Below are 19,491 nucleotides of genomic sequence, written 5' to 3' on the forward strand. Positions count from 1 at the left end.
GTTGTCAAAAATCCCGCGGTTAGTTTCTTTGAACATTGATCTTTCATGCTGCAGCGGATGACGTGTGGGGCTCCTTTCCTCGTGGGCCCGTTTTGCAGTTACATTGAGAAGAAACCTCAGGGTCCCGTCCGTTCTATGCGCTGTGGAATCGGGTGAAAACCTAGCTGCAATCCCCTCACATCCTCGATCCCCCAGACCCCATGCCTCGTCTCTCCTCTCCTCCTCATGACCACCGCCGCCGCCGCGCTCCTTCTCCTCCTCCTTCTCTTCCCAGCGCTGCCTCTCCTCCTCTCGTACTACCGGATCCTCCCGTGTGCCGGCTTCTCCTCAAAGAGAAGGGTCACATCCCGCAGGAGAAGAGGGGCGGCGCGGCAAAATTGAGGAGTAGCATCGCAGCTAGGTCTTGACGGTGGAGGTTGAGGAGCAGGGGAGGCCGGTGGTGGGACGAAGGAGTAGTGTGACCGGTGACCGGGGCAAGAAGCAGCGGGACAGCGCTCCCATCGCACTGCGGTGGAGCTGCAGGGGAGAAGGGGTGGTCAGCCCTTGTTCATCATGGCCGCCATTGGCTTGCAGTTATGCTCCGGCTAGGTTGTTCTTTCTCTAACTTAGGCTATGGTTGCAACCGTTGGCTGTTATGTTAGGTCTTGATGTATTTGCTTTTTTATAGGCTTATAGTTTGAAAAACCACATACAATGATTCCTAATTTGATGCCAATAGCTCGTGTGCTGATTACCAGAGGCAACAGCACAGTCGTGGAGTACATGTACATCAACGCCGACAGTGCCGGCAGCAACGACACGAGGTGGGAGATTTGACCAGCGCAACATTCTTGTGTGTTCATTTAGACATTCAGGAAAGAATCTGGTCCTTGTCTTTCCATGCACGCCTGCATATTTAGACATTCTTGTTTCTATGTATGCATACACATAGAAGATATTAAATATGTCTGAAACATGTGAAAGCATGCATACTTTTACTGGGCTTGAAACATATCGGACCTCTGCTGCTCACAATATCTAGGGGGAATTCTAAATGCCCAATTTGATCAATTTTTTAGTTTAATAAAGGTTGTCCCTGATTCTCAGTCTCTTAGGTACAGTATGTTAGTTCAATAAAGGCCATTCCTGTCCTTAGCTTAATAGGTACAATGAGCTTTTCAATTTGTCGTTCTCATCTTGCTTAGAGTGATTTTATCTTCGTCTTTATGCACACAACTTTTATGATTTCAGTCTCCAGATGAAGCTTTTGTGGCCAGCAATGAAAACTGCTTAAAGATGAGCCCGCCCAGCCACCAGTCATCCACAACCCTACTCCTCAAGCCATTCTTGTCTCTACAGGCAGGTGAGCTCTTTCCTCGTCCCCCTCTCTCTTTTGAATTTATGCTGGTAGATGTGTTTGCTGTAGGTTCTGCTGCTGCCAGGCTTGGCTGCTGCTTGGCCTAACTCTACTTGTGCTGCTGCTATGTGCTACTATATGTTGTTGGTTGCCTCCTTGGTTATTTGTGAATATGAAAACACTTTGTGAGAAGCACGGATTGAAGAGAAGGCTACGAGCCAATGAGAAGAGCTTCATTTTCAGTTTTTTAAGCATTGATGAAGGACGTGTCATATGTTCAGTTGCTAACATTCTCTCTATGGTGTATGCACTTGTTGTTCATTGCATTGGAGGGAGAGGAAAACTCTTTGTGAGAAGCAAGGATTGAAGAGAAGGCTATGAGCCAATGAGAAAACCTGAACTTTAGTTTTTTATTTAAGAATTGATGAAGGATATGTCATATGTTCAGTTACATACATATTCTCTATGGTGTATGTACCTGCTGTTCATTGCATTCGAGGGAGAGGACAACAAGAGTAAGAAAGTCTTGCGGCGTGAAGGCAGTAGCATGTAGCGCCAAGTCAAGCGCATTGGCCTCGATGGCAAGAGACCAGTACCATCAGGTTCGCTTGACTGCTTGCTAGGTTAGTGGTTCATCTCTTATTCTTCTTCATGTAGGAAATATAAGGTGCGCATATAGAAGAGTCCATACTGGGCATCCTTTTCTTTTTTAGTTTTTGCAATCCATGGCAAAGTGTGTTATATATTTTCATAATTCTTACCACTTACTTATTTTTTCAGCAGTATAGATTTAAATGCAGTGACGCGTGTTTATACTTTGCAGCCTGGCATTGAACAATACCCTTAATAAAGCTACATGGTGGACGCTAATTGTCATGTTTTGACCGACAAATCTGTTTGAATAGATTATACAAGATTGATGTGATTATCAGATGATTGCAGTCTACCCCAGGGTGAGTTTATCCTTTTGGTTTATGCAAAAATGCTTATTTGGCTTCATGTGTAACATGATTTTTCAGCATCTAATATTTGTTCTGTCCAACAGAGTACACGAGAAAGAAGTGCTACTGCTACATTACTGCTGCTTGCCAAGGGAAAAGAGAGTTCCATTGTAAAATGAGATGCCAGGTATTGAGGGCTAGACTGTACATGGCAAAGATTAATTTGTTATGGTGAAGCCAAAGCTTTAGTGTTTGAGTCATTGGGTGTCATCTTTGTTAACTTATTATTAAGCATATCTACTATGTACTTTGTCCCACATAAATGATTGAGAAAAACTCTGCTTTTTATGACATCATGACTCACTGTCATTTCTAAATATTTGAATCTTGTATTGATGTTTCGACCGTGGATGCCAAAACATCACAGTTTGCCTGATAGAGTGAATCCATTATAAAATAAAGCTCCTTCCATCAATTAGATATCTTTTACGAATTTGATTTTTCTATTTTGAAGATGCATATTGGTTATTTGGATGCTTTCGTTTAAAGATTTGCATAGATCATTGAGGATTCGTGCGGCAGGGAGGGGACTGGTGATAGGAAACATGGGTCCAAGAAGAAATCAAAGAGCATGGTGAGTTGTTCTCCCTTTTGAAATTTAAAACCTAGACTAGAATCGGTCAATTGTAATTTGGCAATATGATTAGGATAGCATAATATTTTGCTACTACCTTGCTAACAGCTTCGCGAGGTAATTATGTCAGCTATATATGTGTTTATTTTTTACTGTAGTGAGATCGCTTATTTTAATTTAGAAAATAGAAACATGAAGTGTGGTTATAAGAATCTAATAACAGATGTTCTTAGCATGAACAAGCTCTGTAATGTACCTACTGACTAATAGCACGATCGAATCCTTCCTGAGCTTCGTCAGCCAGTCATGACTTGGCATGCCTGGTTTTACTTTACGAAGAGTAGTATGTGGTGCTCTAATATTCAACCGTGTTCTTGAATTGGGAATTATGTTTATAATAGTTGAAGTGCTTGTGTTTTAGTCTGATGTATACAAGTGAAAGAAAATAAAAAACGGATGGAGGAAGGGAACTTCTTGCTTTTCTTTTCCTTTTGTTTCTCTGTTTGATAATTACTCCCTATGATGGGAAGGTTTGAGAATAGAAACGTCCTACTCTTTTATCCCTTTTAGTGTGAACGGCTCGACGGCAAGCGTGGCTATCTGCTCCTCACTCTATTGGTTGTGTCTCTGTCTTCCCCGTGCGCTGCGCCACACGCCTATTTGTGGCTTGCGTGCTGCTGCTGCGTTTATGGTGTGTTGGCTTGATGTGTGTGTGTGTGTGCACTGGCTAGGCGACGATCACTGGCTCACTTCTCTCTCTCTCTCTCTCTGTAGCTTCTTAGGGAAAACATACTTTTCCTCTCGCCTGGATCATGCTTCTAGCATCTTTCTAGGCAGGTAGATGTTTCCAAGATCAAGAGAGAAAAGGTTCTTGCATGTATATACTTTTAGGTGACACATGACCAGAAGTCTTTCCTATGAAAATCATGTGGTCTTGTGACGCCCCGACCCTTTTCTTCAGAAATTTGCGATGTGTTTATGCATGTCTGTGTTGTGATGTGCTCATGTGCATATGAGCATGATTTGTTCTGGCACTTTAGGCATTAGCACACCTATAATACCATTTTCTAATATCTGACATTTGTATATTTATATTGGTTGCGCCTAGCTTTTGGGATATAATTTCGAAGGGTATTCTTCCCATATGATCAGTTCTGCGACGTGCACTCATTTTTACTGCGATGAATGGTGTCTAAGTCTTCCTCTCTCTCTCACCCTCTGTGTGTGCCACTCTCTCTGAGATTTGAAGGTAAGTTATTATTTCCTGTTATCAATCATGGGGATGTTACGATTTCTATTTATTTCTGCGGTGGCCAATAAATTTTGACAAGAAGTTGTTATCCACCTCCTTCCATGATGGCGAACCTCCAACTATTGTTTCTTTTCCGGTAGGATATGCATTTGATCCAGTCCATGTCTTGGCCTCTTTTTGATGTGTGTATTGCTATGTTCTTCTTCCAGGTATTGTTCAATCCATCAGTAGCTAGCGGATGTCGTGCTGTGATTAAGGTTTGCCACCTTCCTCTGCTACATCGCTTAGTTTTATGGGCCATTCTTAGAATACTATGTGCTTGCTCTTTTTGGCTGTGGCATGTGAATATGATGCTTACCAACATTATTGTAGAATTTGTTTCTCGGTGATGTAAAACTTATAGCTATTAAAGGAAGCCCTTGGTTTGTATTAGGTACTTGTGACATTTGGTGGAACTGTATGAAAAATAGTGAAAGAATACAAATTACCAATGATGTAGTTACATAGAGAGAAGATACTCACATGTCACATCATATTCCCACACGCTCCTCTTCTCAATTGCAAAACTTAATATTAGTTCAAGCTTCTTTTGTTATGCTGTCAACAATGTCAATTGGTGCAACAGGTGCCACCCTAAGAAATTGAGATTAGCTAATATGTTATTCTATAACAACACTCAGGTTCTTGAAACAAACAAGATGAGAATTTATTTAAACATGATAGTATATTACCTACTTTAAATCCTCCAATATAATGGTCGACATTAATGGCCTAAACATCCGCTCACAAGTAGTTTCAACAGAAGTGTTATGAGCTGCAAAGTAAATGAATAGAGCATTAAACCAGACAAACTGCAAAAGAAAAATCTTCACGCAGTAATTTTTATCATACAAGCAATTGAAATAACAGGCATATGAGATTCCAGGAAAGACACATACTTTCCCCAATGCTTCTTAACAACATCAATTGCTTTTCCTTACTCGTCTGCCCTATGAAACTGAGTATGTCTAAACTGGGTTCGAAGTTACACGGACAGATGTAAGGAACTGATAAATTTACCAAGACAGGGTTCAATGAGGTCGAGATCATACACCTTATGGGTCAACAACATAGGGTTCCATGCAATCTCAAGATCATGTGAATTCATCTGTCCATGTCCGCCACAACTCCCGCAGCGCCATGCATCTCGCTGCACCAAGCACGAGCGAATTCAGGCCACTTAAAAAGGACATAATAGCATGGCGACTGTGGATTTTTCTTATCAAAAGTTCAAAACGACGCAGTTAACTCAGCAACCACACACCTCTGTCCCCAACCTGCATATGAGGTTTTTTTAATTAGGAATTATATATAGACAAACTATATGAGGCTTCTTTTTTATTAGGAACTGGTCTTCAATCACATGTTTGAGAAAGTTTCCCATTAACAACCTAGCTATAATGTGTACAGATGATATAATACTATGAAATAGGCAAAAATGGTATCTGGTTGAGAAAATTGTTTATTTAGATGCCTAAAACAAAAAAACAAAAACAAGCGATATAACCCTAACCGGATATTCACTTGCAAGATGAGGCTTGTAGAGATCGTAAACATGAGTCATGTGAGAAGCTCTATATTTGCTTTCGAAAGAAATAGATGCATTTGGACCAATAAGCATAGCAACTGTAGCAGCTCCACCCATAGGCCGAGCTGGCCCCTCTGGATAAACCTGAATATAATATGGGACATCAAATGAGTGCTGCACGGAGACAAAAGGAAGAGAAACTGAATCCACTTAGTGCAACAGTTAGATGGCCATATTGGGTGACTAACCGTGCTATCTATGCAGACTACAAGGACGGAACGTTCATCCCAACATCGACTTTCGACCGAAATTACACCAATTCAAGAGGGAGGTTGTTCCACCATAACATGCATTACTGGAGTCAAACTTCCTCAATGTCAGTATTACCACTTTCCTGTATTTGTGACAAGTGTCAATGGTAGTGACTGAGTGAGTGAGACTGAGACTGAACTAACAAACAACTAAAAGAGCTGGAAAACGTGAATTCATCAAGATCAAGGTTTAGAGGGTGAATATATGTGGGATGCTATCCCATGATTTACCTCAAAAAATTGCATCAGCCACGTTTTGATGGATTTACTTTTGTCTATCACTGTCTCGCTACCAACCACAAGGTGGCCAATTAGCTTCAAATCAATGTGGTACTTTTCCAGCAGGGATTTGACAATTGTCAAGTTGACACAACTTTCCAACTTGAGCATTCAGATACCGAACAGAGCATTGCATTAAATATATATGTATTTGATCTAATTGCTTAGTAAATTCTACTCATCAAGAAGTCGTCCCCAAATTGCCTCTCCCTCCATACAGAGCTGCCTTGCCGTGCACACCAGGTTCGACCAGATCGAGAACACGCCCTTCCTTTGACGGAGACGATGGCCTGCAACTCACAACCAGACCATACTCACCAAAATGACTAACAACAAAAACAATATCACCACTAAAACCTTTTGACGAAATCGAAAGACACCACCATAGCCTACTGACAGAAACATCACCACCGAAAATCCAACGCCACATCATCACCACACAAACTGGATAAGAAGCAAGATAAATCCTCATAGAAGAAAAGAAATGCCATACCGTGTTGCCCCAAAAGACACAACAGAGGAAGCAGAAAAAGACCCGGCGTAGAGCAGCCTCCCCAACCTAAAGAAGCAATGAAGATCCCCATTTTTTAGAGCAAACATAGTAAAACAAAATCCATTTTACTGAAATCTCAAGCATCTTTTGGCTGTTTTCTGCAACAATAGCAACAAAAAAATCACTATCAAAGAAGACAGGCAGTGCAGAAGCTACCATACCTGCAGATATACTTGTGACGGTGGAGTCGCCGACAAGACCGTGAGGTCGCCGGCAAGGAGACCCACCTCTGCCCAAAGACACCGGCTCCCACGCACTGCTGGGATGTGGGAAACCACGAGCATGCTCGTCGGGAGGCATCCTCAATCGTTGGCGATGGCTGCCTTCCCTGAAAACGAGGGCTCTGCTGGTGAGGTCCGAGATCCTGATTGGAGAGGAGAGGAGGTGGCAGCCGCTCAAGCCGATGCTGGCAACAGGAGGTCGGCTCGAGTGTCCGGGCCTGCCGTTGGGCAGCGCCACAGTACAGGAGGCGAGGCCCCTCTTGCTCCCGAACAACGGTGCGCATCAGCGGAGGCTGGAAAACTAGGGGCGGGAAGAGAAAGAGGGGAGAGGTTCCAGCCGGACTGAGATCCCGTGCCCCGCTCAAGGCAGGGCACGCTGTGCCCTGAGGCCCACGATCCACCATCCGCTCCCCATCCGACAAACTGCAGCGAGTCAACCTAAAAAGACCAGTCCGCTCGATCCTCGCACGCCAGACAGCCTAAACCGCGGGAAACGAAGCGCACAGCGAAGGACTCTCGCGCGGGAACTGCCGTGGAGCTGTGCTGTCGTTGCCGCCATGGGGAAGGGCGCCATGGGATCTCCGGCGGCGGCCACTTGATAAACGGCGCCGGCAATCCCCTCCGCCCACGGCTTCTCATCCCCGCCCCGCTCCGACGAGCTCCGACGACCGCGTCCGTCCTCCCGCGTCCGCCCTCCCGCCCCGCTCCGACGAGCTCTCAGCTCCGACGACCGCGTCCCCTCAACCGAGGTTCTTCCCTGCGACCCCTGCGACCACTCCAGTATAGAGTAGGTTATCCCCTGTCCGTCCTCTGTCCTTCCCCTGTGCGTCCTCTGTATATGTATATTTCGAAACTGAAAATTGTGCTTGCTTGTTAGTTTAGTACTGAAAATTAGCCATGTCATTGGATTGTTATTTCAATACTGAAAATAGTGCTGGAAAATTTCTGGTTGTGTGTTTCTTTACCATATATTGTCTCCATTGTCATGCATTAATCTGAGTTTTGATTGATGTGTTTATTGTCTTATTTTACAGAATTCCGTCTGATTAGTGTGCTATGCAATTGTGAGTGTTTTGCATTTGCAAGTGTTCTGCAATGGCGGAAATTGACAAGGGGATGCCTCAAATTGGCATGAGGTTTAGAAAACCGGATGAAGCTTGGCTATTTTGGGTTGCATATGGAGGCCGTGTTGGGTTTGATGTGAGGAAGAGAAACAAACATGTAAGCAAGATGGATGGTCAAGTGACTTCATGCAAATTTGTTTGTTCCAATGAGGGTATAAGAAAGAAAGGGATAACAATCGATCATGAGCCAAAGCGTGTTAGAGCTGAAACAAGAACAAATTGCAAAACTCGCATGATTATATCACTCGATCGAGTAGCAATGAATTACGAAGTCACAGATCTTGTGTTGGAACACAATCATTACCTTCAATTGCCACAAACATGTCACTTGATGGCATCACAAAGGAAGATTTCGGAACTACAAGCTTTTGAAATAGAAGCTGCCAAGGATTCTGGAATCATGCCCAAAGCTGCACATGAGCTTGCTTGTCGTCGAGTTGGTGGACCATTTAATCTCGGCTACACTTGTCGTGATCAAAAGAATTATTTGCGAAGCAAGCGGCAAAGAGAGTTGGCTTTCGGTCAAGCCGGTAGTATGTTGAAGTATTTTCATGACAAAATGATTGAGAACCCATCTTTCCAATATTCTTTGCAGTTGGATTGTGAGGAAGATATAGCCAACATATTCTGGGCTGATGCTAAAATGGTTCTTGATTATGCACACTTTGGTGATGTTGTCACATTTGATACAACATTTGGCACAAATAAAGAATATAGGCCATTTGGTGTTTTTCTTGGACTCAATCAATTTAGAGAAACCACCATTTTTGGTGCAGCCTTGCTATTTGATGAAACATGTGACTCATTTACATGGCTTTTTGAGACTTTTCTAGCTACACATAATGGGAGGCAACCTAGAACTATTTATATGGATCAAGATGCGGCAATGGGGAAAACTATAGAGAAAGTCTTCAGGGATCATATCATGGATTGTGCACCTTTCATATAATGCAAAATGCTGTTAAGCATTTATGTCCATTGAAGGGTGAAGAAAAAGATGAAGAGGAGGGTGAAGGCAGCGGTGAAGATGAAGATGAAGAGTCTCATATTCTCACAGATTTTGGTGAATGCATGTATGGCTATGAGGACAAAGTAGAGTTTGAAGAGGCATTTAACAATATGAGAAGTAAAGTGCACAAGCAAACTTGGTTAGATAGTATCTACAAGTTGAAAGAAAAATGGACTGAATGTTATAAGAGAGATGTGTTCAGTTTGGGAGTGAGAAGTACACAACTTAGTGAGAGCTTCAACAATTCATTGAAAAATCATTTGAAATCAGATTTTCATATTGTTCGGTTCTTGATGCATTTTGAGAGGACAGTGGAGATAAAAAGAACAATGGAATTGCAATCTGAATTTGATCAAAGGAAGAAGTTGCCAAGAATCCTGATGCACACACCTATGTTGGTGCTAGCAAGCAAAGAATACACTCCGATTATCTTTGAATCTTTTCAAAGTGAATATGAGAGATCCATGGCTGCATGCGCTAGAGTGTTGGATGGAAATAACAAATTTGGGGTTTCTATTGGGAGTTTGCATGGTGATTTAGAATTTGAGGAGGAGCGCATAGTGATTGGTGATCATTTGACCAAAACAGCTTCATGTAGTTGTGGAATGTTCAATCGGACAGGAATATTGTGTGGACATGGTCTCAAAGTTCTTGACTTGATGATTATAAAGATATTACCAACACATTATGTCTTAAAGAGAAGGACTAGAGAAGCACGCAATGGAAGCATACAAGATAGACAAGGAAGGAATGTGGTAGAGAATCCAAAGTTTGAAGCTCAACTTTGGTACAGGGGTGTGTCTCACAAGTTTCACACTATGGCAGCTAAAGTAGCCAACTCTCTTGAGTGTCGTTTGATATTAGAAGATGCACTTGATTGCGTTGGTCCACAACTAGAGGAGAAACTCAATGCAACTATGGATGCTACGAATAAGCCATGTGATGACCAAGAAAATGTTGACCCAAATGTGCAACTAACTAGTGAGTTTCTTAGTGCCGCAAAGCTCAAGAAAAAAGAGGTTCAATCAAAAAACTTGAGGAGAAAGAGAGGTTGGCTTGATAATTTACTCAGGGGGAAGCGCAAACTAACTAAAGGTGCTTCATCCAAAAAAAGCAGCAAAGGTATGTTCCCATCTATACATGATATATTGTTACCACTCATTCCTAGACTAAATACTGGAATTTTCATGGTAGCAATAAAAGAAAAATGATGGCGCACGGCCTCAAGTAAGAGTGGAGAAGGATGATGTTGTACAGCCTCAAGCAAATATCAGTTACACACAACTGTTGATGGCTCCCCCTGGTGGTGTTTATGATGAAGATATGTTCTAACATGTACAAGCTTGTTAGATAGTATTTTGGACAATTTGACTAGTATTTTGGACAAAGATGACTATAGTATTTTGGATTTTGGGGGCTGACTATAGTCTTTCGTGGCCTAAGTGTGCAAGTAGATTGGCCTAATTTATGTACTTCAAGGATTATGTAAGAGCAGATTGTTGTTGCCAAATTTGAGTTACTAATGCTCAAAGTTTGTACATTGTTCAATTCATTTTGATTTTATTTTCTAATTGATTGTATAATGAATGCCTCAGTTCAACTCTTCTTCAGTTCATTTTTGGTACTAAATTCTGCAGATTAAACACTTTATTGATGCTGTCTCTATTTTCATTTTACTGAATTTTGTATCCTGGAGTTGTCCAGTGCTAACTGCTAACTGAATTTGTTGTTCGTGTGTAGTACAGACATGTCCTCGTTGCTTCTGTCCAGGGCGCCCGTGGCAGTCGGAGCGGGCGGGCGGACGGGCCGTCAAAACGTGCGGAGGCAGCCGCCAGAGGGCAGGCGGACGGAGCAGCCAGAGGTGGGCGGCCGTCGAGGTCGTTTCCTCATGTCCTGGAGGAGCAGCCGGAGCAGCTCGTCTCCCTTCCCCTCGGCGACGGGACCAACAGCTCGCCTCGCGTCGTCGCGCGTGGAACAGAGGAAGGGGACGCCAGCGAACCATGGACGGCGACGGCGGACGGCCATCTCTTCCGTCGGCAGCGGCGACGGGTGCCTCCGCCGCGGACGAACCTCGGGACGCGCGGGTGATTCGGGAGCTCCTCCGCTCGATGGGACTCGACGAGGGCGAGTACGAGCCGCGCGTTGTGCATCGTGTGCGTGAGAAAGAGAAAAGATCGAGCGGACTGGCCCAATTTTAGGTTGATTCGTTGCAATCCGTTGGATGGGAAGCAGATGGTGGATTGTGGGCCTCAGGGCACAGCGTGCCCTGCCTTGAGCGGGGCACGGGATCTCAGTCCGTGCCAGCCACCATGCGCTGGGATTTCAAGATCGGAGGAGGAGAGAAGCGAGGGGGAGAAGCAGCGAAGAGACGACAATGCAGAGGAGCGACACGTGCTGCACGCCGTCCTCCTATCCCCACACCACTTTGCACTACACCGCTTAAAGAAACGGCCAACAAGACCGGAAACTCCAAAGAGTACCCGAGCTCGCTTGCTCTCACTCAAAAGTGTCAATCCCACGTCAGCCTCTCCAATGCATCCCGTATTTGATTTTTTATTAGGCCTAATTAATCCCAACCTACTAGAAAACTTACGATGTGCTAGGGCATTTTTTGCATGGCCAACATGAACAAATCCCAATTTTCAAATTGTAAAATGTAGTCGCATTTTTTGCATGGTGAACATCAACAAATCGTAATTTGCGAACATTTAAATGTAATCATCATTTGCAGAACGAACATGAAAATTTCTTATTTTGCAAATTATGAAATGTTATCGTCCCAAATCTGCTAGGATAGGGCTTTTTTTGCACCGCTAAGAGCATCTTCAACAGAAGGTCCAAATGTAAAAATATCTACCTTTTGGACTGTCTGGGGCAAAAAATGCTGCTTCAACAGACGGTCCATATGTAAAAAAATTTGAACCGTGGCCTCCAGGTGATGTAAAATACAACACCTCGCGGTGCAAATTTACATCACGAGATACAACTGGTCCAAATTCAGCGACTGCCCGCCAACGCCCAACCGCCCTTCATTTCATTTCACAGCCTCGCCTGTTCGCCCGCCCGAACACCAATCGGTCGGAATCCGCTGCCGCCACCGCCCAAATCCTCGCCGCCGTCGCCGCCACCGCCCCAAATCGCCAGCGCCGCCCTCCGCCGCCCTCGCCCCCATCGCCTCCCTCGCCGGAAGCCGTCTCGCAGCCGTCCGGGCACCGCCGAATGGGGAGGCAGCCGCGGTGGGATTCGGCACCTCCGGTGGTCCGGCTGCCCATGTAGGCCTCCGCTGGGTCCTCAGGCCGCCGCCCGCCGCTGCTCGCTGGCCCGCCCCGTTGCCACCGCCTCCCGGCCCCGCCGCCGCCCCGCACTGACCCTGTCTAGCCGAGCTGCCGTCGCTGCTGGCCCGTGCAGCGTGCCTGTGCCGCTGCTCGTGGTGTTCGCGTCGGCTGCTGCCCGCCTTCATCGCTGCTGGCTGGAAAAGGAGCACATACAGGGGAGGTCGGGCTCCGGCCTTGGCGACCACGGATGAGCACGGGAGCGGTGGCAAACGACACCGATCGAAGGGGAAAAATAGGAGGATTGAGAGAGGAGCTCATCGCGGGGAGGATGGCGCGCTCGGGGAGGTCGGGGAGAGCTTGATGGCGACGGATTTGACGAAGGCGGCCGATGTCCCAAGGTTGAAGAAGACGATCAAGGTGATTTTACATCTTCGTTTTGGACCATTTGTTGGAGTTGCTCTTTTACATCTCCGATTTGGACCATCTGTTGGAGTTGAGCATTTTTCGAAGCTCCAAAACGCATTTTTTGATGGTCCATATTTTACATCTCCGATTTTGGACCGCCAAAATTTGGACCATCTATTGGAGATGCTCTAACATAAACAGAAACAATTTGCAAATTGGGACTTGAAATCATCCTTTTTTAATTAATCTAAATCTGTTAGACAAATGAACATGCAGAGCATTTATTGCACCTGAATTTACTTTTTTTGCAGGAATTTTGCACCTGAATTTACAACTGTCCATTTAACCACAACCACTAAACGCGCCTGAGCGCCATTCCTCCGCACTCCCAACAAACCGAATATTGCCAGATGTGCACGGGCATCATGGTGCCTGTTAAAAAAAATCATTTTTTACAGCTCAAAAAAAATTGAAACCTTTTGTAAACACGCACACACACATATATACTATATATGTGCAAAAAATTATAACATTTTGCTTTCCCACGTAGTGTAAAAAAAAGGCAAATATGTATTTTCAAATGGGACGGAATTTTTTTTGGCCGGAATTTTGTTTGTTTGTATAGCTTTCAAATTACATTTCTTTTCGAAACAAAATTCCATGGATCCGTAGTGAATACATGGAAGTTTCCACAGAATTATTTTCATTTTTTTACTTTTAAATATGGTTTTTGCAATTTTTTTAAGGGCACCATGGTGCCCGAGCACACAAACTTCACACTCCAACAAAACGGGCCATCGAACCACATGACAAATGTGGTAAGCAATTCGAACTATTCAAAAAAAAAATGGGCCATCGCACTTGGGAGGGACGAGTGCTTTTAAAAAAACATTAGAGGAAAGTGTCAAAACTGATGTCAGAAATAGTCGTTCCCAGGAGTTTTAACCCCAGGGAGTTTAGTGATTTAGGTGATTGTGTTACATGATGGTTAAAGATAATCAGTGAGAAGACTTTTATGCTTGCTACATATTAACTTACTTTGATGCTAATATATTCAACTCTTTTTAATGCTTTTCAGTACAATCTATACCAGTTTCATTTTGGAATCAACTAAAGACGACGTAAGTAAGATATATTGTAGAGCACCTTGACGATACACTTTACAATCCGAAGACATTTTGAGAGCTTAGACAACGAGTTCGGTCATATGGATTCGTGTGTTCGCCAATGACAGCCCACTGGACACACCTACCATGAAGAGCTACTTACTCAATGTGGTCATTTGAACTGTCAAAGCATCTTATATTTAGGAACAGAGGGAGTAATATATAGCGTTCTTTATAAAAATTATACCTAAGTATCTATTTCTTTATGCTTTAAGGATTTTATTATCAATCTCTAAACCACTCTTATTTGCATGGTTTGAATGCTTGGTTCACTCTTGCTTTTTGCGTCAGCTGTGCAACGGGTCAAAAGTGTTGGAACAAGTTAGGATCCCAACAAAAATGCTTTTGGATGCTATGATGCAACAGATTGGCCTTCCAAATCATAGTGTACTCAACACAGAAAGTAAAGGAATGTTGGTGTCGACGCAACCATTCAGTTATGTCCATCTAAGCACCAACTAAGCAATGAACTTTCAAGGAAATCAATATCCATCTATGTCTACGAAAATCTCGAAGAAGCTGAAGATCGGCTGGAAAATGAAACTATTAGGTTTATGGAAGTCTCTTACAACAAAGTGGTGCAAGACTTCAACTATGATAAGTTCCAGCTGGTTCAACAAAAAAATAAATCTCTAAAACAGGAGCTTAAAGAAAATAAGTAATAATGGACTATCTAAGCAGCAGTTGGTGCAGTATTCCGGGCGGGGATCGCATGACAGTGAAAGAACTTTACCATATAAGAGATACCAACTTCATAACAGGATCAACACCCGAAGACATCGATTTTAACCATACTCTATCGCAAATAAGATATGTTGCAGAGCTCCTCAACGATACGATTACAATCAAACGACATTCTATAAAAAAGGGTATTATTGGGGACTGGATGATGATATGGAAGGCATTTCTGCTTTTGGCATTGGCAGCCCACCGAACACACCCACTATGAAGAGTTGCTTAGACAATGAAGTCATTTTCGATACCGATGACACATGCAACGATGATTCTACCTGATGTTCATCACTGCGTATATCACTCATCGTAAGAGAGATGACCAGACCTATCTATATGATGCATCTCTACTTATGTAGCTTGCTTACTAAAAACAATGTAAATAAGCTACCATAAATTGTAACGTTGTGTATCAACATTATACCTTAGTATCTATTTCCTTATCTTCCAATCACTGTCTAAATATTCTTACGTGCATGGTTTTCAATGCTAGATTGCTCTCGCCCTTTGCGCCATCGGCGCAAAGTACTCATTATTTCAATCTGTGTCTGAGTTTTCATATCACCACTCTTACAATATTTGGCTTGCTGCCGGCCTTTACGCTATTGGCGCAACGGGTCATCTAGTTCAGTTAAACTCCCTAGAGAACTGGACGAGATCAACAAAACTTCACAGCAGATTAAGGCAGAAATGCATGATTACAAACATAATAACTCCCCGCAAAAGAAAAAACACAATAACTCACGGAACAAAAATATGTGTATTATTCCTTTTCTGAACTGATAACTAGTACTTGCATGAATCAATAGATAACTATTTCATTAAGCAGTACAGCAAAGAAGCGCGAGTAAAGTACCATCTTGTGTTAAATCATCAAATACCGACATGATAATAACACACACACATCCTCTTATTGTACAATGACACCGAGGCTGATGGCCAAGTGGATGTACACGTACAGGTTTCCATTTGGCTTTACCAACTCTAGTTCCTGATGCCTTCTATTTCGAACCGATTATCCTTAGAGCATCTTCAGCTGTTGGCCTTTCAGGAGGCGTTAAAAATCGCCCCCTGAGGGTGCATCGGCGAAAACCGCGTGCTGGGGGACGTGATGCCCCCCAGTCGCGGCGCCCACGATTTATTTGAAAACCACAAACTAGGCGCAAATTCATCCAAACTTCGGCGAGTTCATACATATTTAAAATATTTTACAAAAAAAAGAAAAAAACGCTACTCGCCGCGGCCCGCCGTCGCCCTCGCCGCCCGCCGCCCTTGAAGCTCTACATGCCGAGGAGCCTGTAGAACTGCGTGTAGTCGCCGCCGCCGCCGCCGTCGTCGTCATCGTCGCCGCCTCCTCCACGGCCGCCGTCCCTGCTGCACCCCTCCCAATGGCGAATCTAGAGAAAAAACGGAGGGTGGGCTCAAAGTTTAAGCCGAGAAAATCGAACGCTCTTTTGAAGAAAAAGCTGCTTATCTCCTAGTCCTTTTGTACAAATAAACTGAAACTTTCCCAGATTAATACTGGAAACACGTACTATATGCTAGAATTTTTCTGGATTTTTTTAGAAAATATCAAATTTTGAACCAAATTTTGAATCAGGTGACTAAAATGGCCATTATCTCCTAATCCTCTTGGCCAAATAAGCTTAAAATTTCCCAGCCTACTACTGGAAGCATGTAGTATTTGCTGATTTTTTTCTGGAATTTTGAAAGAAAATGGTTTTACCAATTTATAGAGACAATATGTGCCAAACAGTGCTCAAATGGACATGATTCTCAAAGACAAATACTAGTAGCATGATTGACCAACAGCAAAGTTTCATACAATCTGCACACCAATACATCAAGTACTAGAGAATCAACCAAAATAAGGCAAAGACAAGATACTGGTGTTGCTTCTTACTAACAATATTGTAGTTTGTAGAACTCCTCCACACCAAAATGCAAGTGACAAACTGCAAGCCATCTGTCCAAATTGGCACAAATGTTAGTGATATGGTAAAGTACCCTCAACTAACTATCGACACTAGTACTAAAACAGAGATATACCTCTAAGAAATAACATCATACTCAGGAGGCAAATGTCCTTTGCGATTTTTCTTTTTCTGAAATCGTATTATAATTTGATCATCTGGAATACTTTTGAATATCCTTTTCTCATAGTAGCATACCATTAAATCATTGAGCCAATCATCTGATATCTTATTGCGCAAATCGGTTTTGATGACCTTCATTGCTAAAAATATTCGCTCGACCGACGAAGTTGCCACTGGAAGAATCAATGTCAACTCGATAAGGCGATATACCAATTAGAAAGTTCTATGTTTCATTGTTTGAACCATCAAACGAGCAAGAGTAGAAATATACAAACATCCATTAAATTCCACACTTCTCCTAATATTTGGAAGGAATGTTGGAAGCTCGTATCTTAGCAACAACCGTTCAGCTTGTGTAAAATCTTCAACATAAATTTCAGCAAGCCGAATAAGTTTCTCATCATTAAACTTTGAGAAGTTGTTAGCTGGATTAAGACAAGACATGCAATCCACTAACTCGGTGTTAACTTCATTGAATCGGTGGTTCATCTCAGTGAGAATTGCATCAATCGCAACATTGAATATGCTCACCCTGAAATAATGATCTCGAGTAACCTTATTCTTGCTTCGAGCAGATTGCCCCATAGCTCCAACAAGATCATCCATATTTGGCACGTCAATGCCATGTTCCTCAAAAAAGAGTTTTGCTTGCTCGCATAATGGCTCATACCCATTGTCCCTCATAGTTTGCAAAGCTTCTTTCACATCCAAGATCAAATGCATGGCTTCGACAACATCTTGATTTTTCCTTTGCAAAGCTTGTGATAGCATATTTGTGATGTTCAACAAGTTTATTAAGAATATCATGATGAACACAAATTGGAAGCATTCCATCTGTACCAACAAACCTAAAGCTCCACCTTGAGAAGTGTGTTCCCGGGCATCCTCAATCACAATTGCAAGCACATCTACCACTGCATTCCACATTGTGTAAACACGAAGAAAGGTTCTAAGATTTGAGCCCCAACGAGTAGCTCCTGGTCTAGCTAGGTTAGTTTCTTGATGTAAACCAGTTCCAGATGATATCTTACAATTATCCATCATCTCTATCAAGTCATCTTGATGCTTTGCAACATTGGCCCTTTGATTCTTGAAATCATCACACAAGCCTCTAGCAATGTTGTGCTAACTAGATGGACCACCAACATGTTTTTGAAAACTTGCCAAAGCTGTTTTCCAGCGTTTGTAACCATCTATGGTAAATACATCATTTCCAAATGTAGCAGCCTGTGATGGTTTCTTGAAAAGAAAACAAGGGAAGCAAAAGGCAGCCTCCTTTGCGACACTATATTCCAACCAATCAAACCTATCTAGCCATTGTGGTTGAAAAGATCTCCAAATTTTACCGCCCAATGTGACTTCAAATTTATGCCCACTTGCTTTGTTTCTCTCTTTCAACAAATAAGCTCTTCTCACTTCACTTTGAATTACAGGGGCATAATCTTCTATTGGTATTCGATCCGACAGATCACCAAAAATCTGACTTGGATGAAATTCTAATATATATTGTGTTGGTGGTGCTGGTTGGTTTGTGCTCTCATCGGTTGGGGGATTGGTTCTCTCATTTGAAGTGGGATTGGTGCTCTCATCAACCGAGGGATTAGTGCTCTCATCAACCGAGGGATTAGTGCTCTCATTTGTTGGATCATCGGGATTATGTTCTCTATCGGGGTAGGCTGAACAATAACATTAATTGGGGCAACATTGGATTCAGGAACAATAGGAATTGTATTTGAATTACTTGCAAACCAACTATGCAGAGTCCTCTTTCTCTTCATTTCTATAAAAAATTAAACGAGGACATAAATTAGTTCATAGTTCATGAATTAATTGTTACTAGAACCAGTACTGACTAGAACCAAACTACGTACTGACTAGAATTAACTAAACTAGAAACTACTATCAACTAAACTAAGAAGAATCAAACAGAGTCAGACAGAGACAACAGACAACCTATTTCGATCTGCTCTGGACCGGGACTCTGGTGTCCGGCGTCCGACGACCTGCAGAGAGCCCTGCAGAGAGGCGTCCGATGTCCAGTGGGGAGTCGGCGGATCCGGCGACCTGCATAGATCCCTGGGCGTCGTGGGCGACGAGCTTCCCGGCAGGTGCAGCCCGGCTCCCCCGTGGCCCCGTCCCTCGTGCAGGCTCAGGCGCTCGGCTGATGACGGCGTCCGGCGGGGAGGCGGCGCTCGGCGAGGACCCAGCAACGACGAGGGGGCGGGGAGGCGGCGCCGGACTAGGAGGTGGCGTCTGGCGGCCGGCGGCTAGGTTATTGGGTGGCCGCTGCTCGTGCGCCTGATGTGCTTCGTGTGCGTGCGAGCGTGCGGGAGGCTGGTTTAGTCACCGATTCTTAGATGGGTTGCCTGTTGGACCGTTTTTTCTGGGCTAGGCCTAAGAAATATTTTGAAGCCTAGTAGTAAAAAATCCGCGAATTTGGAGGGTAGGCTCAAGACTATCGAAGCCTGCCTGGTGAACTCACCACTGTCCCCTCCCCAGGTTAGCGCGGCGGGTTGGACGGTCCGGGGGCGTCCTCGTCCTCGTCGCTGTTGAGGATCACCACGCCGTGCTCGTCCTCGCACCCACGCTT

At 43.7% G+C, this 19,491-nt stretch overlaps 1 protein-coding gene, 1 long non-coding RNA gene and 1 pseudogene across 4 annotated transcripts; 2 read left to right on the forward strand and 1 right to left on the reverse strand.

Annotated features, from left to right (window-relative positions):
- Positions 1-203: 203 nt before the first annotated feature.
- On the forward strand, positions 204-6,574 carry LOC147992054 (uncharacterized). Of its 3 annotated transcripts, none has more exons than XR_015607916.1 (7): positions 204-588; positions 668-803; positions 1,231-1,959; positions 2,160-2,464; positions 2,827-2,911; positions 4,373-4,420; positions 5,995-6,574. It is a non-coding gene; the product is annotated as an uncharacterized LOC147992054 (long non-coding RNA). The 3 variants fall into 3 exon arrangements; XR_015607917.1 differs by lacking the exon at positions 5,995-6,574 and having other exon boundaries at positions 2,160-2,289; positions 2,382-2,464; positions 4,373-4,601; XR_015607915.1 differs by lacking the exon at positions 5,995-6,574 and having other exon boundaries at positions 4,373-4,601.
- Positions 6,575-8,176: 1,602 nt separating this feature from the next.
- LOC147992055 (uncharacterized) lies at positions 8,177-12,753 on the forward strand. The gene is made up of 4 exons (XM_087538907.1): positions 8,177-10,349; positions 10,823-10,848; positions 10,968-11,311; positions 12,273-12,753. Exons 1-4 carry the CDS (start codon positions 9,167-9,169, stop codon positions 12,751-12,753), a joined length of 2,034 nt encoding a protein of 677 aa, XP_087395033.1. The 5' UTR covers positions 8,177-9,166.
- A 4,107-nt stretch (positions 12,754-16,860) lies between these two features.
- Positions 16,861-19,235, reverse strand: LOC147992056 (uncharacterized; annotated as a pseudogene).
- Between the last annotated feature and the right edge of the window lie 256 nt (positions 19,236-19,491).

This window comes from Triticum urartu, chromosome 1A (assembly GCF_056163025.1).
Source record: "Triticum urartu cultivar PI428250 chromosome 1A, HENAU_Tu73, whole genome shotgun sequence".
NCBI lineage: Eukaryota > Viridiplantae > Streptophyta > Magnoliopsida > Poales > Poaceae > Triticum > Triticum urartu.